At 36.0% G+C, this 26,287-nt stretch overlaps 2 protein-coding genes across 3 annotated transcripts in view; one reads left to right on the top strand and one right to left on the bottom strand.

Annotated features, from left to right (window-relative positions):
* Positions 1–13,560, top strand: part of LOC136845178 (collagen alpha chain CG42342) — a 177,673-nt gene extending 164,113 nt beyond the window's left edge. Inside the window, exon 25 of the mRNA XM_067115155.1 lies at positions 8,522–13,560. The gene's annotated coding sequence lies outside the window, so the exon portion shown is untranslated. The remainder of the gene's footprint in view (positions 1–8,521) is intronic.
* A 9,870-nt stretch (positions 13,561–23,430) lies between these two features.
* LOC136845183 (uncharacterized) overlaps positions 23,431–26,287 on the bottom strand; it is an 85,808-nt gene continuing 82,951 nt past the window's right edge. For both annotated transcript variants that reach the window (XM_067115184.1, XM_067115194.1), the window contains exon 6: positions 23,431–26,287. This exon is cut by the window's right edge and continues 32 nt beyond it. In XM_067115184.1, the coding sequence (XP_066971285.1) occupies positions 25,723–26,287 (565 nt within the window). In that variant the 3' untranslated portion in view covers positions 23,431–25,722.

Below are 26,287 nucleotides of genomic sequence, written 5' to 3' on the forward strand. Positions count from 1 at the left end.
AGACAGTCTTATTGGGAGGATGAAGCTGGAAAGGCAGGGGAGCCTGCAGAAGTAGTTGGAGATACTAGGGCAGAGACAGGAGAACCTGCAGGTGTTGTGTTGGAGATGCATGGCCAATGTTCGTAGGCATTTCGCCCTTTTCGGAGTCTATCACAATGTCTAATTTCACTTCCATAGTGATGAAAGCAAGCACTGTATAACACTGCCATCAGAAGAATCACTTTTACACTTGGGAGGCATGATTAAGGGCACAAAGTTGCAAAAATATAACAGCAACAACACAACACAGAGTTCAAGGAACCCAAACGGCATGCAAGAGGAAAGTAAACAAAGCATCAGTGCAGTGCTTGGTGACTACGTATTTTTCGGCCGCGCTCATCAAACTAGTTCCCTCACAGTGTTCATATTTACAATGCAAACGTCGGAAGTCGAAACAAGAATTATTTGATCATTTATGGGAACTGCGTCGTAACCATGAAATGTTGTAGGTTAAGACTGTCATAACCAGAGGACTACCTGTATACTACTTGAATTTTTCCTTCATATAAATATCTATCCCATCGAGAAGCTGTAGATGCTAATATTCATTTCAAATGTTCTGTTCATGCAAAATATTTAGCTCACATCTACCTTGCACACATATGCTGTGAACTTAAACATTCTCCATTATCTTCAACCCATTTGTCAATTTCATGAAGAACACATTCCATGATGCATATGTCCAGATTGTGCATTTGGCTTTTAAAGATGCTTACATAAAATCTTTACATAAAATTTTGCCAGTACAGGTCAATCATCACTAATCTGGTACTAATTTTGGCTAAAACAATTTCAAATTTCCCAAGTCAACACAACAACCTGCCATTACTGTTTGGTGGCGCTACCTGGGTGTTTACATACTTACCCTATGCAAACGATTGTGTTAATCTTTTTGGGTTGTATAAAATATTAGAAAATGCTGTAGAAATATTTATGAGAATAGCATAAAATATAAATAAGAAAATCATAAGCATAACAATATGAAACAAAAGAATCTGTAGGATGTTCTCTGATGCCAGCAAATGAATTTGTGCGTCTGTACGTACCCTACGCAAATGACTGCGTAAAAAAATTAGAAAATGCACTAAAAATGTAAATGAGAATAGCATGAAATATAAATTTTAAAAAATCATAAGTGTAACAACACGAAACAAAAACAAGCCATAGGAAGTTCTCTGACGCCAACGAATGAGTTTGTGCATTCGTGGGCACCCTACGTACATAATTGCATTTATCTTTTCGGTTGTAAAAATAAAAAGTGAGAAAATAATACAGTAAATCTATGAGAAGAGCGTAAAATATAAATTTAAAAAATCATAAGCGTAACATCACGAACCAAAAAAAAGCTGCAGCAAGCTCTCAAACACCAGAGAATGTGTTTGTGTGTTTGTACGTACCCTACACACGTTTGCATTTATCTTGTCGTAAAAATTAAAAAATGAGAAAATACAGTAAAAATGTAAATGATAATAGCATAATATAATAAATTTTAAAAATCATAAACTTAACAACACGAACCAAAACAAGGTGTAGCAAGCTCGGTGATGCCAGCAAAGGAGCTGTGCATTTGTACATACCTAAGCACAGGACTGCGTTTATATTCGAAGTTGTAAAAATAAAAATGAGAAAATGCAGTAAAAATAAAAATAATAGCGTAAAATATAAATTAATAAAATCATAAGTGTAAACAAGCTGTAGGAAGTTCTCCAACGCCAGTGAATGAGTTTGTGCATTCATACATACCCTACTCACACGATTGTGATTATCTTTTGCATTGTAAAAATAAAAATGAGAAAATACAGTAAAAATATAAATTAGAAAGCACAAAATATATAAAAAAAAATCCAAGATGAAGAAAATGAGAATTCTGACAGCCCTTCACCTAATATGTAAATGTATTAGTTGCAAATTCCAGCTCTTCACTTTGGAAGTGGCAGTGGTGAACTTTGTGTAAGTCAACAGAATTACCTGTACCATTTATTTCACCTGTGCTTCATTAAATTTTCACTTTTCATTTCATATTTCCCTTTTTCTTATTACTCAACTTGTACTGATTTACTGGGTATTTTAAAGGTAGGACGAGGTGGTTAACTGTTGGGTAAGTGTATTCTAACCTATTCTGTAATCTGGCAAAATCACTAATCCGCCGCCCTGCAGGTCCCAATGATGCCAGATTAGTGATGGTTGATCTGTACTTTAATCCCAGTAACCTTTTTATATCATTTGCTCTACAGTTCCATTACTGTATCCAGGTAACATGTTTCTAACAAGTTTAAATTTAATCTGCTATGCTTTTCTGTGATTAGTGACATTCAGTAATCCCAAGTGTCTTGTCACCTCTAGTGTAAGCACATCACCCTTCCCAGAGCTAGTTGGGTAATTACTCCATGAACATGAGGATTAGAATTCCTCCAATACTGTAACTTTCTACTCCCTGGGGTATCTGTAAGTTTTGAACTTGCACCAATTTACACTGTTTATCCAAAAATTATGCATATACTTCTGAACATCATAAACATTACACAATACAACATTACTGCTGTAGAATGCAAGGCTTACATTACTGTGTATGTGATAGCTCCCTCCCTATCAGAGTGGGTTTCCCACCATTATCTAACAAAACAGACAATTCTCCGTATAAAATGGCATTTGTTTTCATAATCATTAAATTTATTAGAGATATGTCTTGAGAGGAAACTATTTTCCAATTACTCTAGAAATGATATGAAAGCACTTTCAAAACTATTGTTCTTAAAATTCACTTTTTAAGTTTTCATTCCACAAGTTATTTGAAGCTAGTGTGAATGTTGATATATGTTGGATTCCTGCACTTACGGTCGTTAAGGTAAATGAAGATCCCAACAGAGCCAAAGTTGCATCTACTTAACCAGATCAAACATCACAAAACCCACCATCTTTCAGAAGTTAAAACATATCTAACTTGTTGTTGAGATTGTAGTATTCTTCATGCCAAGAAGAGCATCACAATTGTCATTTTATCTTGTCTTGGTATGAGTCACATTTTTTTATCACAGGATATTTAATTGTCCACATGTAGAGTTTTAGATAAAAAAAAAGGTAATCCTTTGTTAATTCTGATTCTAATTCCCCTGCTGTGAACGTCTTTTTGTTTTTGAGTTCTTGGTTCCAGGTTGTTGTCATGCGAAGCCGGTGTGCTGGTCCTTGGCAGCAAGTTGTTGTGTGGATTCAATAAACCTTGTATCCGGCCCTGTATTTAAGTATCTCGTCCTAACACCACATGAACAAATCCCAATAATTAGAGAATATAGTGCAACACCAACTATTAAACTTTTCCTTTACTTTTTAGTCCCCTGTTATTTTTTTCCAGCATTCTTGGTCTTTATTTTATTTTATTTTTTTTTTTAAAACCTCTTCTTTTACAAGCCCATGTTCACCATATCACTCTCCTCCCTGTCCACCTATAGTCTCGAGTACTTTTCAGTCACCATTGTCACTTACCACATTTTCTTTTCTGCTGTTCATAACCTTTTCTTATTTTTTCATATGACTCCATAGTCCCAATATTCATGCTCATAACTCTTCAAATGCTCTAGAACTAACTTTTGTACTCAAATTTTCGTAACCAACAAAGGCCATCTCAACCGTTATGCATTTCAAACCTGTCACAGTACACCATCCCTATTAAAACTAGCACGTTCGTTTTCCTTCTTGCATTTTGTGCTAGAGAATATTTTTTGCTGCCCAAATGGTATTCCAATAATAAAGAGCCTTTCAGAACACCATCAAATGTTCTCTTCAGACATACCATCCAATAGCTACAGACCTCATTGGATACTCAGCCTCTTCTTAGAGCTCCCCCCCACCAGGACAGTATGCTTTTTCCTCCACCTTAAGCAGCAAGCAAGTCATTAAGACATCAGTAAAAAAATTTTAATGTCCTTCTCCCCTGTATGTGCATGCACACTAGAATTCTGTTATCATCACATTTCAGCTGAATAGATTTCTTGGGTATTTGTACTGGTCTTCATCCACTTACTTTCATATTAACTGACCAGCTGCTACACATCCCTCTTATCACATGTCCAAACCATCTCAATCTTCCAGGTTTTAGTCTTTTCCATGGCCTCTTGATACCACACCTCTCCACTAATTCATTCTAAATGATGTACTCATTGTACTCCAAGCATGAATCTCAACATTATATGGTCACACCTTTTCAAAATCTCCAGGGTATAATAGGTCTTAAGTACCAATCATTCTCTCTCTGCTGCTGGGAAAGTTTTATTTATCAGCAGTCTGGCATTCTCTCTATTTCATCCATGATGCAGCTACTCTCCTCCTTACCATTACCACTCAATTCCTTCTTCACATTTTAATGTGCCCCCTAGGTAATAGAAATGCTTTGTTACTTCTAAGACCTGCTCAACTATCACAAGAAGTTCTCCACTTCCCTGTCTCCTCCATTCTCTCTTGAAAGAAATTTCAAGCAACAAAAATCTCATATGCCATGTATTTCTTGCAGTAATAATAATAACAATTGAAAGAAAAAGACATTTTGTGAGTATTTGTGTACACAAGGTGGAAGTGCATTGATGATCTTAGCAGTGTTTGTTGCCCCTCTCTTTTGTCAAAGAATGTTACAATACTAAAATAAGTTTGATGAACAATATTAAATTTTTAGGGTATGAATTGTGGAACCCAAACTGGAATTCATACTTTAGTGAACCCTTTTGACATAGATTAGTGGAAGATTAATTGAAAGGGTTACTTGGTTTTTACCTTGTACCACCTCATAGGTAGTAGTATGCGTAGCTCAGCATACTCGTGTATTTATGCATGCACTGTTGCCAAGAAGTGCTTACTGGGGGGAATCTAATGCACAGATACTGTCTACATTTTCTAATACCGTAATTTTCCAGATATACTTACAGCATGCACTATATATTGAACAGATTTTTTTACTTGCATTTCAAAATATAAATCCATATTGAGATTATGTAATGAACCAGATCTAAAGCTTTGCTTTTTATCTGCCTTTGTCAGTGCCTTCATTTCAGAACTTGATGAACAAGAACAATTAATCTGAAACTATTTGAGATTTGTAAGAGAAATTTTTAAAGGGTATTTCAACTAAATTGTTGCTTTAACTCCTTTGCTTGATGGGATTGCCATGAAGAACCCAACATTTTTCACTATTTTATTTTGTGGTGTCAACTGCCAAGATGGGAAAATCAGAGAGGCTCTTGAGGGAATCCTGGTAATCACCAATTGGCAGGAGTTAAGTGCTGGGCACTGTGTGCATCCTTGTGGCTGAGAGCAAGACCACAGTAGTGGCCAAGGCCAGGACCATAGACAGTTACCCCAGGGGGGCCTCAGTCCTGTATCTCAAAATGGTTGCATAACTCCTTACCTACATTGTTTGGCAAAATAGAGATGCAGCCACAAAAGGCCTCTCATCATTGCTGTCTCCAACCAGAACAATATGAAGGTCCAAGTCTTTTGGCCCAGGGTTTGTTCAAAGGAAAGCTGGTGGAATTGGCCAACAAGTTAGTAATGACCCTTACGGCTTCAGCCTCTAGAGCATAATCTATAACAGCCAATTGTAGTCAGCTGTCTGTGCTTCATCTAACAATGATGGACCACAGTAGACCAGACTCCATCTACCCTGTCCAGAAGACAGTGTCATCCTTTTGGCAAGACAAATGATGACTAGTCAGACTAGCCTCTAGCACACTGGGTAATGAATACAATGAGGACTGAAGTGATGAGACTTAAGACTTCAGCCTCTGTGATGAGCCTTAAGACTTCAGCCTCTAGAGTATAATCCACAACAGCCACTTGTAGTCAGCTGTTTGTGCTTCACCTAATGGTGAACCTTCAATAGTCTCTAGCACACTGGGTAACGAATACAATGAGGGTTGAAGTGACGAGCCTTAGGACTTCAGCCTCTCAAGTATAATCCATAACAGCCAATTGTAGTCAGTTGTCTGTGCTTCATCTAATAATGATGGTCCACAGTAGACCAGGACTCCTCCTACCCTGTCCAGGAGACAGTGGCAAGACAAATGATGACAGTCATCAGACTAGTCTCTAGCACATTGGGTAAAATACGAGGACTGAAGTGATGAGACTTAGGACTTCAGCCTCTAGAGTATATATTCCACAACAGCCAGTTGTAGTCACCTGTCCATGCTTCACCTAATGGTGGACCACAATAGTCTCTATCACATTCAGTAATGAAAAGGTGCGGTAGCTGTCTGCCAACGGTTTTCTCTTCCAGCAATGGGGCCTGTCTCCAAAAATTTTTAAAGTCATGGTAGAAGACACGAGTGGAACCATGGGTAGCAGACATGATTCATGCTGGTTACAGATTAACACAGTGGGATCTCTCTCTCTCTCTCTCTCTCTACTTGGCATTCAGAGGACTTCAGGACGTTTGACTGGAACCACTTTTTTTTTAGCACTATCTTTGAAGGATGAGACATCTTAAAAAGGATTACACCAGTCTCTCTCTCTTTTTAGAGATAAGTAGGGGAAGTACATCTTAAAAATACATTGCCTTCTGGCAATGACAAATTATTGTGCAGGTGTCCCCACAGTTGTCTGAAGAGGAAGCAAACCAAGTGAAAGTGACTTTGCATGAGATCAAGGGCCTCTAAACTTCTACCAGTTTCCAAAGGAACATGAGATTCTTGCCATCATAAGAGTATATAGCCTATGTGGAGATGTCAATTTACTAAGGAGACTCACACAAGAGACATACATAAGATGATGCAGATGTACTTGGGAGCCTTAGTTCTTGCAGGACATATTTTATCTTTGTCTTCCTCTTGACATTACCCTTGTCCTTTCATCATTCATCTCGTTGATACTGTCATCTTGTTAATAACACTTCTACCTACATTCATGTCTACTTGGTCAAGAGATTTTACCTTACTGTATAGTTTTAATTAAATTAATTTCTATTGTGTGAGATTTACTGCCATTTCTTTTTGCATGATGTTTGTATTTCTCATCTTCTGATTCAGTGAAAATTTTTGTAGCACTGGAGATGACTGTATTGGAAGATTTATCAGTTCTTGTATAGTTCGTTAAGCTTTGGTTTTCCAGTAACAGCCTTATTTAGGGCACTTCAGCACCACATGAACTGGTATATGATCCTGACTTTTACCATTAGCATGGTCATTTTAAAGTGGTAGGCATTAAAGCCGAGATTTCAGTTAGCACAAAAGTTTGTCTCACTTAGATCACTGTGCCTTTGTTAAAGTAACCAAGTACAGATTTACCTCACTCTCCAGACACGAGCTTCCCTGTACGTGAGATTATCTATTTTGTCCTAATGTTCTTCACCCAATGGACTTTCGCTGTTTCTGGGTGCTATATATTCAGATTTTCCCACCTAAATAACATTTAAGTAATTATGATTGATGGGTTTGTTATGAAACAATTGGAACCATTTTTTTACTAATCAATCATAAAAGAAAAAGTTTCCTCCCAGTTTCAGCTTTTTAGCCATGTTACAAGCGGATATACAAAAGAATAAGGACAGCAGCTCCTCCCTGTCATCATAATAGACATGAATTGGGCCAATTAAGATCCAATTTGTAAGAAAAAATTAGTTATAAAAACTTTAAAAATGTGAAAGCATAAAAAAGTGATGGGAGATTGCAAGGTTTAGTGATAACCCAACATCATTTACTGCAAGTTTTTGTCTTGGGTTATAAAGAATTCATTATCATAAATGTCTTTATGTCAGCTTTTCCTATGAATTACTGTACTAAAATTAGCAAAGCAATGTTATGAATGTTTATTGCTGCTAGTGTAGTAAGCCCTCAAGTTCAATCTCTCAAGGAAAGATGAAAAGTTAAAACTAGGATTAGGTAGTGTCCCCTTATAGAAAACTCTTACTACACAAATTTACTTTATATTTTTATATATCAAAATTGCATCACAGCAGCAAGCCTATATATTGTAAATGTGTCTGTGATTGAAAGAAAGCAATAGCTACATTTTATTTTACAAGTACTATATTAGGAACTGAAATAAATACATAACAGAATTCTATATAGAGATTTTAAGTAGGCAGGATACTACAGGGTACTAAGAACTGTGTAGAAAAATAAATGTACAATACTGTTTTACAATATTTTTTTTAAGCAGGTAAACTTATGAAGGTACATTTATATTCATAGGTCATAGTTTAAAATGTCCAATATAAAATTTGAATTCATATCATGTATGATTAAAAAGATTATTGAGAGTGACAAATTTAAGATTCAAAGGTGTCTGTTCATGGGGATGAAATTACTAAGCTTAATTTTGTTAAAAAAACACTGCGTGCCTTGGATCTTCCATATTTTATTTATTTTATGTTACTGATATATTCTTGCAGCAGTGTTTGTTATGCTGCAAAACCAGAAAATTTGCAGATCTTTAAATTATTTTTTCATATTCTGGGAATATAAAATATATTGAACTTAAAGTTACCTTTCTGTTTCAGAAATTTGAACAACTGTTTAATCGTCACTAGCCTGGAGTCAGTGATGTAATCAAGCAGTGATGGTAAGCCTGTTGGCAGACTCAGGAGTTCTCTTGTTGTGCTCTTCCAGAAAGAATATGTATTCGAGATATCGTCAAGAAAATATGTGGTTGATGAAAATTCAACTGTGATCTTTCATAAATCTGGTTTTATGAAACTTACTTTAAGCTCTTCTGGATCTGCCAGTAGGTCAAGTGAATGAGTGAGCACAATACAAACAGGAGTAAATGTTAATCGTCAGCATAGATTTCCCCCATGTAAATAGTGTACAGAAGTTTATACTGTCTTAGTCCACAGTGACTGTGTATAGCGAGTATTTTTTTGTTATTTCTGCATTTCATTGCTAATCTTTAAGCAGGAGGTATATACTACCTCTTAATTTGAACAAAGCATAAGCTATACAGTAGTATGGTACTAATGGATGTCGAAGGTCAAATTTCAGATTGGGATTTGGGTTTACACCTGATTTGAGTTGACCTTCAAAATTTTTTTAACAAAAGACTATCATCCATTTTTCATCTACTACTGAAACTACTTTATATTAAGAATGAATGAAATTTTGAATTGTGAAAGTGAACATAATCTAAAGCATGCTTTGATAAATTTCAATTGATAGTAAAATTTATAATTTTTTAAAAATATATTTCAGAAGGAAAAATGGACCAAAGTGAATGAGTATATGTTGGAATTAAAAGTGTTACTGAACACTTCTAAAATCCTGAAAATAAGGCAGTTCTAAACAACGTTGGTGCAATCTTGTTTAATTCAACAAATGAAAATTTCTTAAATGGAAGAAAGTGTAATTTGTAAAACTTAAGCTCAGTATTCTGGATGGAATGCTCATATCTCCTTCTGTAGTTTGACCACAATTGTGCTACTTCAGCCTAGCTAGCAATTTAATGAATAACTGCTGTAGTTTAGTAATTGTTATACAATATGTTTCCCTTTTATGTTAAAAGGTATGCAAGACTTTATTTTTCATACGTCAGTTAATTTTCTTTTATGTCATGCAATACACATTGAGTAACATTTCTCGTGATATGAAAAGTATTTTAGGAACATTAAGTTTAGATAGGTGACATATTAAAAAATTGTTTAAAACAAGCAAATTTAGGTATGTCAAAGTTACTTGGGACTGAAATTAAAAAGTCTTATGAAGCCAAATACTGTATACAGTAACTTACGGGGTTGGAATAGATTATACATATCACACACTTGATCAGAAGCAACATACACCATGATACTGACGGTAATAGCACTATTTTACCTTTGTATCAACTCAAGAAATTGATGTTTATTCTGAATACTTTTTACAAGTTTATTCTAGTGCAATGTCCCGTATAGCCACCTTTTTAGATTTATGTAGTAATTAAAAGTGACTTTGTAGCACTTTCTAACAAAGCAGGGAAATGAAACATGTCTTGAGGAACTATAGATGCATATCATACAGTTAATTGCTTACCTTCACATTTATTATCAGATCATTAATAATTACATTTTGTTTCTGCATCATAGTTTAGATCAAGTTTGAGGAAAAACAAATAGTTAATCACTTAAATTCTTCAATGTTACAGACATCATTATAATATGAGATAGTTTTTAGCCATTATTTTACAAATAAAACCCTACCTTAAACCGTAACTACAAGTATAATTTTAAGATCTGTTGATACTTAATTTGCTGATAAGTGTGTTAACTAATTTTTCAAATGTATTATTTGAACTGATAATGTGTTAGGAAATATTTAAAACAATAAGGGATATTATTGCTGCTCACATTTCATAAGAGCATTAACATATAAATTCCCTAAACCTTTGTAAATAGACAAGTTCTTCAAACACTTTTCACATACAGAAATGTATGGTACTGATGAACTTCAGTCTGGCATCTGCTGCCATTTTCCAGTTTAGCTCTGGAATATCATTTGTCTCAAACCCACAATAACCTTATAACTATTGAATTGCAGAGCTTCTAAAACACTGCAAACTTCTAGTTTTAGGAGGTCTTTAACAGCAAGTGAAAAATGAAAGTTTACAAAATGAAACTGAAATTAATACACTGGAGATGGCTTCACAATAACATTTTTTAATTATAAACATTAAAGTGGGTATGAATTATATTTGATCATGCTTGGGTAAATGCAGTTTAGTCTGTGCTATACTTTATCAAGCTTTGGAATATTTGTCAGAACTACTTTTGTTTATTTGATGGCTTCCTTTTACAGGAATTTGAAAACTTACAAAATGTAACAAGATTATTTCAGATTCCTAAGACAACTTTTATTTTCAGCTCAGGATGGATGCTTCCATTAATTCATGTAATACAAAAACTCAAGTGCTCCACAATACCTAATGTAGTAATATTTTTATATGGCTGCAGGGTTGTATTATTTAGGTGATGAAAGTTTACTGCAGTAAACATTTATTTCTTAGCAAATCTTAGATTTTTTAAATTAGACATTTTTTTAAATGAAAATTTTACTGTGGGTTTTATGAAAAAGTAAATTAATTTTATGAAAATCTAAATTTGCTCAAGTGTATTGGATGCTCTTTGTTCTTTAGTGACATTATGCTTTGTAATGCAGTGTATTATATGAGAAACCTGCTAGCACACTTCAGTACTCTAGGTATTTTTAAGTTGGAAAATTTTTCGTAAATGTACGTTCAGAAATTTCATGGATTTTATACTATAACTTTTATAACTTTTGAGCAGTTCACAATCTGCTCATCATCTCTTAATTCTTATTGAATTCATATATAGTTCCTTGCAGTCCTTAATATTTATTTTTTCATAATCATAGTCAATAAAGTCAAATGTATTTTGCTTGAAATACTGTAAAACAAAGTTATTGTTGATGCTCAACAATAAAATAAACTCAGTTACTCAGGATGAACCCTGTGTAATAATAAAAATTGCATAGAGTTGACACTACTGCACAAAGTACCTTTTTTCCTATTTGCTGATGGTTTGAAATAAATAATTTAGACAGATTTATTTTCAGGGGACATATTCCTAAAACCTTGGATATTTCAAGGTGCACAAAATTGACAGTTCTTTTTCACAATGATTTTTAAGTGAAAAAGGCACAGAAAGGCCTTATAATGAAAATACTTCTTGCTACAAAAAGCCCATGCTGTGTGCAAGTGATTATGGTCTTCTGAGTGCCATTCTTATTTTGCGTTGCTGTATAAATGAAAATATTCTCACTTGTTTAAGGGATTAAGAATTTTGGATGTATATATTGATGCCCTCCAGAATGTTTTTGCATGAGTTTAGTAACATAGGTTAGGACAATAAATTACATTTGTTTATTTTTATTAAGAAGTAGAATCTCAAAATAATGTCTTATTAGAATGTATGTCATTATAGTTACCATATGATTTCTTTGGATCTCTAGTCAATATGTCTATATGATAGTGCTTTACTTAATTATGAAGTATGAAGATTTGATGAATATTTCTCAACCTGGTAAAAGATAACAGTCTAATACAGGCTCATTTTTTTATCATTTTTATGACTAAAGTTCTTGGCTGGACATGGGATAGTTTCATCAAAACTTCGGCCTCATAAAAGTACAGAATATATAACCTAGTGTTGTTAAGAAAATAGAAATCACAATTTGATGTTTCAAGTTACAGTGCTGACACTCATATGCCTTGAGAAATACAACTAAGTTTATGCATAACTTATTGTATTTAAATAGGCAAGAGTGTTCTGAGAAAAATCTAATTTTGTATTCATGAAGATCTGTATAAAAATCCAAACCCTTTTGTTTCTTACAATTGTGTTACTCACATCCATGACAAGATTATATCTGAAAATTTTCAAATATTAGCATTTTTTCCATATGAATACAGTATGGTACATACAAACATTTACAGCTTTATGTACACCAGTATCGAAGTCTCCAAACTGAAAAGCTCTTGAAATCTTTTACTGTACTGATTTTAGTCCATTGGAATCATGACAGGCTTTTGAATGACTTTGACTAATGGAGTTGTAAAATACTCAAGGTAAAAGTTAATAATCTGTAGAGAATGCACCATTTACTATCTACTGTATGTGCTATGTCATGTAACAAAAATTAACTGCCATTCTTTCTGTCTATTAAGAGTACTTTCAAGTCACAGAATCAGATGTGACTATCTGCACTGTATAATTTGTAGACTGCATAGTGAAGTAAAGGAGAAAAGGAACATTATGAATACTACATCTATTTTTGGCATATGTTATGCTAACAGTGGATGTAGTAACTACAAATATAAAATATAATCTTAGGGACCCATCATTATTATTATTATAGAATTTTTATGCCTTTGCATTTTGTATAAATGAAAATGTATTCCTAAGTAAAATTGTTGCATTCTGTTTAGGATTAAGCTTTAAATCAAAGTTTGGCATAGATTTATACAGATATACTTAAGTGTTAGGATATTTACAAATCAGGAACTTCCATTAAAGGAATGCATACGGTGACTATACTATGACTATGATATGAAGACCACATTTCCTAAAATGAAGTGGGTTTAATGTTGAAAATTGGACTCCAATTTCCTTCATAACAGATGAGGTCTAACTAAAATATATTCATGATTCACTCTGGTTCATTGTTGAGTTTTTTCACTTCAGTATATGAACTGACAAAAGGTTTGTGAAGGAAATTCAGTTATGAGTAATCATGGTCACAGTTAATTACCAACAAAAGAATCCACTAAATGGGTTTATCCCTTAGGGTAGTCTTCAGGTTACTGAATAAGCAGTGTTGGTCAAGCCTAGTGCAGAGATTTATGCAGGTGTATATTACAGTAAAGTATATATAAATTGATATGTAGTGCTAGATCCAGAGTATTTGGTTTGGTAAATTTATTTCAGAGTAGAAAAGTGTGTGATCACTGTAGGCACTGCAAATGAGGATTTTATAAGAATCAAACCTCTGTTCATATAAGGTTTGAATATTGTAAAGCTTGTAAGTTATGAAATAAAATCTGTGTATGATTGTGTACTGAATTTTGCTTCTTTCACCAATTTTGCTTCTTTCACCATGTACCGTGGATTAGGCCCTGAATCAATCACGAAAAATTCTACACTTCAATGTAATAAAGTACTTTTATTTTTCATAGGTTTACAAACCAACACCTTTTATATAGGAGTACCCTTAGCACGAGTTGGAATAGTTGTTGAACTTGGCAACAAGATTCATTCATTAACTGGTGGTGGTGGGGGGGGGGGTTTAAGTTAGGGAATACCCCTCAATCACATTCTGTCATTGGTCACTTTTTTTCTTTGGCCAAATGGACAAAGTGGGGAGGTTCAGGTGGGATTATTTACAAAAGACTAGTTTGTATACCTAAGAAAAATAATTGCTTTTAAAAATATAGATTTTCATAAAAATTTATTTAAATACCTTCCTACTGTTAAAGATAGCTATATCCTTTAACAGCAGGTGCAGTCATTCAAAATAAAAAGATAGCTTGGCTGACCCAGATGACTGTCTAGTTCACCTGTGCTCCATCAGGTGTTTCAAATGTTTTGGTTCTTGTCAGAATTTTTCTTTACAGCCCACAAGCTGTGGGGAGGCTGTACAGGCTTCTACTTTAACAGTAGAAGTATTAAAATAAATTTTATTACAATTTATATTATTTGGGATGAATCTTATATAGTGTTTAAGACAGATAATTCCCACATTGAGATAAGGATGGTGGGTTAATGTAGGTAGGCGAGAATCCACTCAGGCAAGTGAACTAAAGGTTTCTTGATGCGACCCAAAACATTCTCGCCTGACGAGGGATCCCTTCTAGACTGTACTGCTGCCAGAATTATGGAGTAAGGCTCTCCGTATAAGACACAGTAAGAGCAGCTTATGGAGAAAACTGCCCCAGCAGAAGCTGTGTTAATGAGACCAGTATGCCCAGGGCCAACAGCTCAACAAAGGTGAAGCCCCTTGACACAAAGGTAAACCCCCTACAAAATATTAACGTTCATGCTCCTCAAAACAGGCTTTAAAATTAAGGAATGAGACCACAAGGCTGCTCTTTCATTTCTTTCAGGAAAAGACTGGACTGTACTTGCTACAGCCAGCAGACTAAGGTCTGCAATCTCAAACCAAATTTCCGTGTCTTATAAGGAAATGGAATTACATTTCCAAAATGCCACATTAATTACATTCTACAGAGACTAATTCTCAAAATTAAAAGACATAGCAATGGCTTTTACGTTAAAAAAAAATTACCTTCAGCAAAGGTAATAGATCACAATTATGCCTTCATATTCTAATTTTCTCAGATGGCAAAAAAAGGGGCAATGCATTTAGACATGGTTATAGAGGGATGAATAAATTTGTTTTTATTTAGCATTTCCCAACGTTTTTGTGAGAGAGAGAGGGGATGTGTAATTGTCGTTAGTGAGGTGCTTCGGTTGTTGGAAGAGGATGGGTCGTTAGTTTGTTTCTGCGCTGTCTGTCTGTGGAATATATGTGAGGATTTTTAGGTTTTGGAGGCAGTTTTTGAGTCAGAGCTAGTGCCGGTCAGTCATTTTTTTGGTCTAAAACAGTTTGTTTGTGTGCTGATGCAGAGTTGTTGTTTTTCCCTTGTTAGTGTGCTGTTCTTGTTGCTGTATGTTCGTGAGTCGTGTGTTTTTCTGTTTTGGTTTTGGTTTTTTGTGGTTTTTGTGCTGTGTTGGCGACCGTGATTTTCTACTCCATCTTCCAGCAACCGAGGACCAGAGGGTGAGTGTTGTGTACTGTTTTTTTGTGGTTTGAATTCCGCCACATGGTAATGTTTGATCTAATGCACAAATTGACTGATATCACCTCTAATATGTAACAATCTGAGTACAGTACACTTATTTCCCTTTTATACCACAGCATTAAAATTATATAATCTGAGTACACTCTTATTTCCCTTTTATAGTACATCATTAAAATGTTTCTATCTGATTACCCCTAAATGAGATCAAATTCAGGATGTAAACAACCCTGAAGAAGAAATGCTTAAATTGTTCCTACCTATGACCCAAGGCAAGAACAAAAGACCTGTCTTCATTGTAAAAGGTAATATTCTGCAAAAAAAAACATTTGAAATTCACTTATTCTTCCACAGGTGCCAGGGCTACCAAGAGTGCATTAGCATAGTCCAAGTGTGTCAAGAGGCTGTTTCTAAAGATTTAAATGGCTTGGCAAAAAATTCTACCACATCCAGGCTCCAAAATGTGTGATACAGCATTCTGGGTGCCTTTATCTCAAAAGACCTAAAGATCTCTTGAGATCCAAGTCATAAGCAATGACAAGTTGACCATGGCATAAAAAGCAAGAGATCAACAACTTACATATTAAATAAGAAAACTAAAAAACTTAAGTTGTCTATTAAGGTACAGATGCAAGATATACCTTGAGACTGACTCCAGGATTCATAAACCAACCATTGCCTCTGAAATGATAAGTAGTTGAGTATCTAATAAACTTGAGGATAGACTCTAGAGACAGTAAAAACCTCATGCCCAACCAAGACGGATGACAGTGTCAACGCAGTAATCGGCCTTATGCATAAGTTTTGACAGCTTCATGATATGCAGTTGTTTTAGATCTTTCCCAAAAGGAAGAGTTCCATGGAAATGTTCTAGTGGAAATAGATCCTGAAATCAGTTCCTCTACAGCCAACACGACACTAACAGGAACATCTTGGAATTCCAGCATTCCCTTAACCTGCACAGTACCTCTTACAATTGCAAAAGGAGGAAAGATGTATGCATCAACTGACAAATCCTGCAGAAAAACGTCTGCTGCACCAGTCTGAGGATCTTGGAAGGGGAAGTGGTAACCTCCTGTTCTGAGTTGTCATCAAGAGGTCTACAATTGTAGTTCATTAGTTTCTACAGAAACTGGCATACTGTACTTAGTAATTCAGATACCACTCTGTTGGAAGAGTCAGATTCCTTCTGCTTAGTTGATCAGCTAATAAGTTATTCCTAACTGGAACACATTAAGAATTCAACACAATATTCCCAGTCTCCACCCACTGATGAAGGGATATGTTAGACTGAGCATTAAAGAACATATAATAATGATATTACCTAGCTGGTCTAAAGATATTTTCTTAATATCATAATATAGGTAGTCCCTGGCTAACGGCAGTCTTAGGTTATGGCGTTCCGACTTTACAGCACTTGGCTGACTGAGCCATTAACCTGATTTTACGGTGCTGTAAGCAGTTTTATGGTGCCGTAACCCGATTTTACAGTGCTTAAGGAGCTATAAGAGCCATTCATTTCCATTATTATTATGATATTTCCAGTTTTACGGCATTTTATCTCGATTCTGGCTCAGAGAACAGAACCCCTGCCATCAACTAGGGACTGCCTGTATATACATACATACATACATACATATATAAACATATGTACAGTATATACATATTTATACATACACTTACATGTACCAGTATATAAATAAAAAGGGAAGATTTGTTGTCCGAGAACACTGCTACCTGCTTTACCAAATACAGGCAGTCCCCGGTTATCAGCAGGGGTTCCGTTCTTAGGGTGTGATGGTAAATGAAAATCGCCGCTAACCGACAATCGGTGATTTTCGCCCCTTCTTCGAGGCTTATCGGCGCCAATATCAGCACAGGTATGTACGGCGCCAATACCCAATAGGGGCAAATCAGCGATTTTTGGCACAGAAAATTGCCGATTTTCATTGCTAGACAAGTGCCATAAAACCGGATCACCGTTAACTGGGGACTGCCTATATTCACACTATAAGTTATTTCGCACTACTAAGAATTCAGGATTATAGAGGTGAAGTGAATTTTCTAATCCCAATCAAACCTCCCAAATTATAGATCCTCCTTAAGGATAGTGCGCATCTTCAAAGTGGTGTCTAAAAGAACAAGGGGTCTGGGTTCTTACTTCCCATGAGAGACTAACTGAAGCTTCGAATGGTCTGCCTACCATTCTTGTGTCTCTTGAAAATTTTCCTGCACTGTAATTGAAGTTGAATCCAGTAAAGACTACCTGTGCCACACATGTTCAGGTGAACTGGAGTCTTACTCTGATCCAGACAAGGCTGAAAAAACATTCCCCAAAAATGGTTATATAACCTAGAAGCGAATGCCATTGCTTTAATACTGTAGAAGCTTCTACATGGGCTAAAAACTTAGAAGCAAGGAGAAATTGTGTAATCATTTCTCCTCAAGAACATCGCCAAAATTGTGGGAATCTAATTTCAACCGTGGTTAAACCACAAAAAAAGTGTGACCAGATTACTGACGTCTTCGTTGGTATAATGAATTTCCAAAAAGTGCCAGTCATTCAAATTAGAGTACAACCTGAATGTACCCAATTCCTTATGGGGACAATGCTCTCATAAAAAAACTTCTGATGTTGTGTTTAGTCCAAAACCCCAGGCCTACAACATTAACACTTTCCTTGCAAACAATCACCAAAGGTACTTGTGAGGAGGATTTAACCAAGACACAGAAAAAAATTTCCTGCATGATCACAGAAATCATCTAGTTATATGCTAAAAGCCAGAAACGTGATGCAAGACTACCTTGAACAAGGAGAACGAAAGAACTAGTGAGTTGGGAGACATGCAACATTGGCCTCCAACTTACAAATGCTTAAAAAAAAAAAAATTTTAAACGCACCAAAGTTTCTTCTACGTAATCCAAGTTTTCTGTACGGCATATAATGCTGAATGAAACTCTCAGCCATGGCCCATAAAAACTCTCAGCCACAGCCCATGAAACTTTCATCTACGGCCCAGTGGTGGCCTGTGTTGTTGGCACCTATAGTGGTGCCAGACACACGATCATGGCTAACATCCTTAAATAAAATAAAAAACTACTGAGGCTAGAGGGCTGCAATTTGATAGTATATTTGATGATTGGAGGGTGGATGATCAACATACCAATCTGCAGCACTCTAGCCTCAGTAGTTTTCAAGAACTGAAAGCGGACAGAAAAAGTGTGGACGGACATACAAATAGCCATCTCGATAGTTTTCTTTTACAGAAAACTAAAAAGTTATCATAAAAGCCTGTGTAAGCTTCCAAAATTGCTCTACAACTGCCTTATAATAGAAATGTGGCGTCTATGGAGGACGAAAAAACTTGTCCCAGGATGAGAGCAAGAAGAGAAAACTATCGGCAATGAGACAAGGATGGAGCTTGAAAAGAAATGACATAACCCTCCCTGATTACTTACTACCCCAGCTTCTGACTCAAAAGAGTTAACAGAAACTCCACACAGCCTACAGATGAGATCCTAGGAAACTAAGATTGCAAAAATCAGTATTTATAAGGATGAGAAGTGCCTTGCCCTTACTGAATTCTGACGAGGAACAGTGAAAGGGTTTCCATGAAGAAGCAGCAAACCGAAAGAAAATGGATTTTTCTCAAGAGGTGAACCTGGAAGAGGTGTTGGCACAAGCTTCTTGTTGGTTGGCTTCCAGGACTGCTTCAAAAAATCAAAGTGCTCTTGAGCAGAAACATCCACATTGACTACTTTTGAGAAGAACAGAATAAGGAGGCAATGAACACTCCAAGTAATCCTCTAAAATCTTGAAATGTTCCAGCACTAGAAAGCTCTTCAACCTGGCACCAGGAGAAATTAACCTTGCTAAGGCAAAACCTCAGCAAACAACTTCAATCCTGCAGAAAAAAGATGTGGATAAAATTCTCCACCTCTGCATGAACCACATAACTCATTATCAAGCACTCACTTCACAGTGTTCAAGTTCAAGCAGTCAAGAACTTATGTATCTGGAACAGATGATAGCTTAAGAGCAAGGCAAAAAAAAACTACAGTGAGGTCCTGTGCAGAAGAATATAAGTAGTAGTAGTTCTGGCATTCTTGAACACTGCCTTATGTGCCTGAATGCAAGAAATCTCAAATAGTGAAACAACCAGAAGGGAAAACAGCCTAAATCACAGACTTAGCAGGCACCAACATATTCAAGGATAAAAGAGACCTAGTCTCTAGCAAAACTAACTCCTCAACCAAATAATGAAAAATAAAATCAATTATGAAAAATAAAATCAACTATCAAAGAGCCACATAAACACAGAAGACGACTATTCTATAAGTTATTCCTCATCCATCAGGCCAGAAACCACAAACAAAACCCCTAACGACATGGGAAGGAAGGCACCAGAAAGTGCACCATCTAGCGGCGTCGTGCTAGAAAACGCCACAAGATGGCCACAGAACCAAACCATTCTCCAGACACACCTCACCTGAAGCACCAAAATATGGCTGAGAAAACTCCATCGCAACTTCAAACAAAGAAAATGCACTCTTTAGTTGCGCTGCACTTGAAGCACCGACAGCCGCAAGAGAAAATTTATAGTATTACTCATTGTGTTACGCTGGATAGGCACTTGGGAGGAGGGGGGAATAGGAAGGATAGAAATACCTGACATGAACACCTCACAAAACCAGTGTAATCAACTGAAAACTTGTCAATAAGGCTACTAGAACAACTAGATAACTCAACAAAGCAACACCTTTCCTAAGGGGACCACAAAAAGCAGCACACACAATGGGGGAATGTAGATTGGTTACTCAAAACCCAGAATTGGTCTTGACAGCTTCTAGAATAAGACTAACATCCTGTCTAATTTTAGAATATGTTTCTCCTCAACCAAAGAGGGGCTGAGACTGTAGGATCAGGTCTAGGTATAGCAAATGTATGACAGAGGTACAGAAGGCTAATTAGGAGATGAAGGAGCCACCAATGAAGCAAAAAGGGAAGTAAAATGTATATTCCTGTTTTATTAATTGCTTCCCCAATATGACTCTCCTCTTCCAATACATAAAGAATCATAAACTTGTCTGGTCACTCCTTGCACTTCACACAGTTGACATCCCTACAACCTGCACAAACTGTCTCTATCACCATCGACTACAGAACACAGTAAACCCCCGTGTACGCGGGAGTGTGCGTACCCTTTTACGCCCACAATACCTAAAATCATGAATCAAAACCCTCTAAAACACTTAGAACTGCCTATTTTGATAGTTTAAACACAAGAAAAAAACCCTCAAAAAATGCTTATACCTGAGAATTTTAATAGTTTTTATCACAAAAAGTGCATTTAGTCATGAAAATTATATGAAAATACAGTAATTAGTGAATATTTCTGTGATAAATACCGTGAATGGGCGAATTTTCCACGAATAATGGGTAGATACGTTCCACAGAGAAATCTGCGAATATGTGAGTCCGCGAATCGTGAGAACGCGAATACGGGGGTTTACCACATACCTAATTCTATAGAACACAATCTGTTAACGCAGAAAACATCGCAGCAAAACCTGATGTTTTGTTTTTACTATCATCAAAGACATACAGTGAAAACAAAACAAAAAGTAACAATACCAAGAAAATGCAGCCAACAGCAACAGGAAAATTGATGAACTATCCTGCCCTACAGCAAGAATAATTCTGACAATCTAGGTCATTAAAGCAATTTTCTTTTTATTTGAATGATGATTGCACCTGTCAGCACAAAGATACTGCTGTATTTAACAGTAGGTAAGACCTTCCAAAATAATTTGATACGTATTCTTATGGATATACAAAACATTGCTTTTCATATAAGAGAGTTACTCCTTAAGTATTAGTTGTCTCACAACTGACTGGAGTTGAATCCTACCCAGAACTCATACTCCTAACTGCATATGACACAGGGGGATCACAGGGCAGCAGAACCCTGGGCATGAGAGAGACTCTGCTTCAGAGAGGACACTCACTCAAGGAAAAATACTTGGGAATCATGAAATCTCCTATACAGGAATTCAAGCTAGTAAGCAACTAATTCTGGCAGGTACCAAGTGATGGGTTCAGAATCTAGCTCTACCCTTGCTCCCTATCCCCCTTGTTAAAAAGGAGAGTGGAAGGAGATGCATCTAAGAAACTACAGTCTCAACTCAATGGACAGCTCAGGATGTGCACCTTCCAGTAAGTAATGAAATTTACTAAGTAGCATAGAATGGCATATAACCATTCATTATCCAATACCTCAAGCATACTTAGTGGGTTGTCCACTTAGGACAAGAGGCTGCCAACACTCAGTCCACCGTTCAATAATTCTATCACGCTTATCAGATTTCTACTCAGTATAAAATATTTTCATTATTTTTATCAGACTCTGCTGAGTCCATCAAGTAACTAAATCCACTAATTTGAGGTCCATAAGTTGATGTGCCACTTTATGCTAAGACTGGCTGCTCAAAGTGTAGCTACCTGTATCTAGCCTGACCAAGCTGATACTTCAACCTAGATACTGCTTCCAAAAGGAGGAAGGGAAAAAGAGTCTTACAGCTCACAATGGGAGTAAAAAGCATCTTGTCTGAATAACCACCAGTAAGTCTCAGACGGAAGGATTGATAAAACTCTCAAATCTTCTGTCAGGAACTGAAAAGTTCTGAGATCCTGCCAAGATCTTGGGAACAAAAGAGAAGGAGAGAGAACCAACCCCTCCCAGGACTGGACAAGATGCCATGAAACACATTAACAAGCTTTGCTGAGACCAAGCCAGCCAAAGGCAATCTTTAGAGCGAGTACTCTGTCTGAGGCTCAACCCAAGGGATTGTAGGTGCTTGGGTTAGGCTGTGAAGGGCAGGGCCATATCCTACTAGGACACTGAAGCTACAGAGAGAGGGACAAGACTGTGCAAAACTCATGCACGGATTACATACTCCACAAAGGTTGAGAAATCCAAGCTCTTCAGTCTGAAACCAGGCTTACAGCTGACCAAGAACATAACATTCTTTTTCCATGAGTTTCTACTTCAGTTTTTTTACTTATATATTTTGTGAAATTTTTACAGTATATATTAGGTTTCCTTTGCTATGTCGTTTTTGTCTGCAGAAATTTTTTTACAGTATTTATTAGTTTCCTTTGCTAAGTTGTTTTTTGTCTGCAAAGTTGAATTCAGCATGCATTATTATGCACGTCTTGTTTCTTCCTATGAATTTTTTGTATTAAGTATTGTCTGCAGAAATTTTTTACGTTTCCTTTCTTGTTTTTTTCAAAGTTTGCAGCATGCATTATTATGTGCATGTCTTGTTTCTTCCTATGAATTTTTTGTATTAAGTATTGTCTGCAGAAATTTTTTACAATATTTATTAGGTTTCCTTTGCCACGTTGTTTTTTGTCTGCAAAGTTGAATGCAGCATGCATTATTATGTGCATGTCTTGTTTCTTCCTATGAATTTTTTGCATTAAGTATCACGTTGTTTTTGATGCAAGTTGCATGCATTATTATGTGCATGTCTTGTTTCTTCCTATATTTTTGCATTTACAGTATTTTTTTCCCTTATATAGTTACAGTATTTTTTTTTGGTATATCTCCACTTGAGATGGGAAGTCTATTGACTGGTTTGCTATTTGTGATGGACTCATTTTGTTTGCTTCTTGATATCGGTTGTTGTCTTTTTGTCTGCAGAGTTGAATGCAGCATGCATCATTATGCGCAAGTCTTGTTTCTTCCAATGAATTTTTTGTATTGATAAGTATCGTGATAGGTTGACTGCATCATCCCTTATATACAGTAGTTACAGTATTTTTTTGGTATATCTCCACTTGAGATGGGACATCTATTGACTGGTTTGCTATTTGTGATGGACTCATTTTGTTTGCTTCTTGATAATGGTTGTTGTCTTTATGTCTGCAGAGTTAAGTGCAGCATGCATTATTATGCACTTGTCTTGTTTCTTCCTATGAATTTTTTGTATTGATAAGTATTGTGATGGGTTGACTGCATGATCCCTTATATAGTTACAGTATTTTGATCTATGGTTCCTTTTTTTTTTTTTTTTTTTTTGGCATATCTACAAAAGATGGGACATCTATTGACTGGTTTGCTATTTGTGATGGACCCATTTTGTTTGCTTCTTTATATTGGTTGTTGTCTTTTTGTATTCATGATTGTGGTTTGACAGGTGGATAAGTTTGTGTATTGTCAATAGAACTTTGTTTTATCTTTAGGAGCAGTTCTTTCAAGTGGTCTTTCATTATCTTGAAGTTCAGAAACATTATTTTGGTGGTTTTCCTCCCATTCTTCTAGGATGTTTGAATTAATTTCCTTAACTCCCATTTGTGGAAGTACATCATACAGTTCGAGTCTTTAATGCTATATTCTTTTTGGATTGTATTTCTTTGTCTAACCTTTATTCTAACATTTTTTTTCTTGTATATTGTCTGTCTATTCTATTCCATGTTATCTGATTATTTTGATTTTAGTTACTTTTTTGGGTTAAGGTTTTGTACTTAGGTTTTTTTTTATCATTCAACTCCTTAATTTCTGTTCCATTTAGCTTCTCTTAAGGGCAATTCCAGTTCTTCCTGGAAATTCTGTGTTGAAAATATTATGCTCACACACTTTAAATCTTTCATGGTGATTCTGACTAAGTTTATGCAAGTTGGTTCACCACAGTTCCATTTTTTGTGTGATCACTGGATCCAAAGTATGAACAGCCAGGGTTGTTATGGCATTTTTTGTTGTGTCCACATTTACTACAATTTTTATAATATAAGGGTTTAAGTACATATTTACTTATCTATTTTGACCCAAAAATTTTTTTTTTCAATGGATGAACTAGTTCTGCAAATTCTATTTTGGCCACTTTCAAAGAAGCTTTTTTTCCTGCTAGATAATGTAACTGTTTTGTCTAATAAAAATTCTTTTTTGACAGGTCTATCATTATGAAGAACTATGATTGTTACCTGTACACTATTTATTGAGTCATGTTTCATTACTTTAACTTTTTAGTCATCTATAGAGTGATTTTTGGTAGTTTTTTCAACCAACCAAGTTTTCATTTTTTATTTGTCTAGATGTCTTTGCAGCTGTTGAATGTCTATTTACCAGGTAGTTTTCAAGTCTTAAATGATGATATTAGGAACCTTGTCCAATTTTCACTTCAATGAGAACCAAAATGGGTCAAGGGTGAATCCTGCCTGGATTTAGTTCGTCATTTTGTTTTGCTACCTCAAAGGTTTTATTTTTATTGCTATATATTTTTTCCTTTACTGGAAAGAAATGAAGGGAGAGTTAAGAGTGCACCTGAAATAGAAGTTGGAGGGTTCATATCAATATACACCTTATCCTTAGTGTCTAACGATTATACACCTTATCCTTAGTGTCTTAAGATCATCAGTCCATTGAGGTTTGACCCATTACTAAGGCCAAAGGTTGACAAAGTTTCCCTTTGCCTGGCCATGTTAAGCACACCAGTTTTAGGGTAGAGGCATGAGGTCCAATGCCACTTTCCATCAGTTTCAAGAACAGATTCTTCCAGTTTCTAAATCACTTTTGTATTCACTATAAAGTCTGTTTGGATAGCAGAAAAGAAAAATGAAACAGTTACTCTGAGAACATAAAAGGTATCTCTAAAATTTGTCAGGTTAGCAGTTGAGATGCAAGGCTTACAGGACTCATGTCTGTCATCAAAGCACTGAACACAGCTTCTCAGCTGCCATCCTCAATGCCCCCAACAATGGCAATGGATCAAGGAGCTGGAGAATGTTAAGCTAAAAACACACAAAATCTGGATATACTGTACAACATATTACTGATTACCAGACTCAAAAAGTAATGAAAATTTCCAATGGGGCTAAACAAAGTCAAAAGTTACCCTAAATAAAGTTAGAATACAAAATAAATAAGAAAATTAATAGAGTATAAGAATCCCAAAAGAGAAATAGCACAAACTCACATAGGAATGCATCTAGGATATCATAGGACAATGCAGACCAAAGTAAAAATACAAGAAAAGGTAAAAAGGTAAAAACTCACCAAAAAACTTGAAAAGAATTTGGTGCAGACTTTGGATGCACTGCACACATTTAGTTCAGTCAGAGCTACAAAGACAAATGAGGGTTACTGCAGGAAGATGATGGTCTTTGAGCTGGGCATACAAGGTGGAACCTTTCTTCTTAAATCTCTCCAAGCTGGTAGAGCCGGTCCATTTTACTGGGAATGAGGCTAACATGTTTAATGGGTTTCCATATATCAGTGAAACTTCTGTCATTTCCTTAAGTGTGCATAATTCTTGTTTAAAATCATTATCTTCTGAACTAGAACACTACTCAACAAGTTAAATACAGTATAGCTCAACCTATCAAACAAATGTCCTTCTCCAAAATTGAGAATACCATTATGGCAGACCAAGGCAGCAGGTGATGCTGGTGAGGGTCCATGATGTACTAGCACCACTAACTGATGAAGCAGTCATGACATAAAACCCACTCCCACCACAAAGCCTCCACTGAAGCCAAGATGTTTTGCCTGTTGGTTGATCCTGCATGGTACCTGAAATCGTATGGCAGTCAGAAGTGCTCAGTTTGGTCTTGTCATTTGGTGCACTACAAGGTCCAGCAGGACTTCCATTTTGTGTGTTGAATCCTCTAATAGCAGAGTTGCTTGGGCAAGATACAGACATACATCCCATTTGATTCCCTGAGCATGGTGTTGATGGATTATCAGCTTGGTATGAATATCCATTAGGAGCATTCTTACAAAGGAGGTAGAAGCCACTACTATCCTGATATATGCCAACAGCACCTGCATTGCCATTACAAGGCTGAGTTGACGCAATTGGAGCAATATTCAACGAATTTACATCTACAGGAGTCACTGTAGCTGAAGCAGCACTTGTAGTTGTCATAGTACTTGTACTTGAAGCAGTACTTGTAGTTGTCATAGTACTTGTACTTGAAGCA

This window comes from Macrobrachium rosenbergii, chromosome 2 (genome assembly GCF_040412425.1).
Source record: "Macrobrachium rosenbergii isolate ZJJX-2024 chromosome 2, ASM4041242v1, whole genome shotgun sequence".
Taxonomy (NCBI): domain Eukaryota; kingdom Metazoa; phylum Arthropoda; class Malacostraca; order Decapoda; family Palaemonidae; genus Macrobrachium; species Macrobrachium rosenbergii.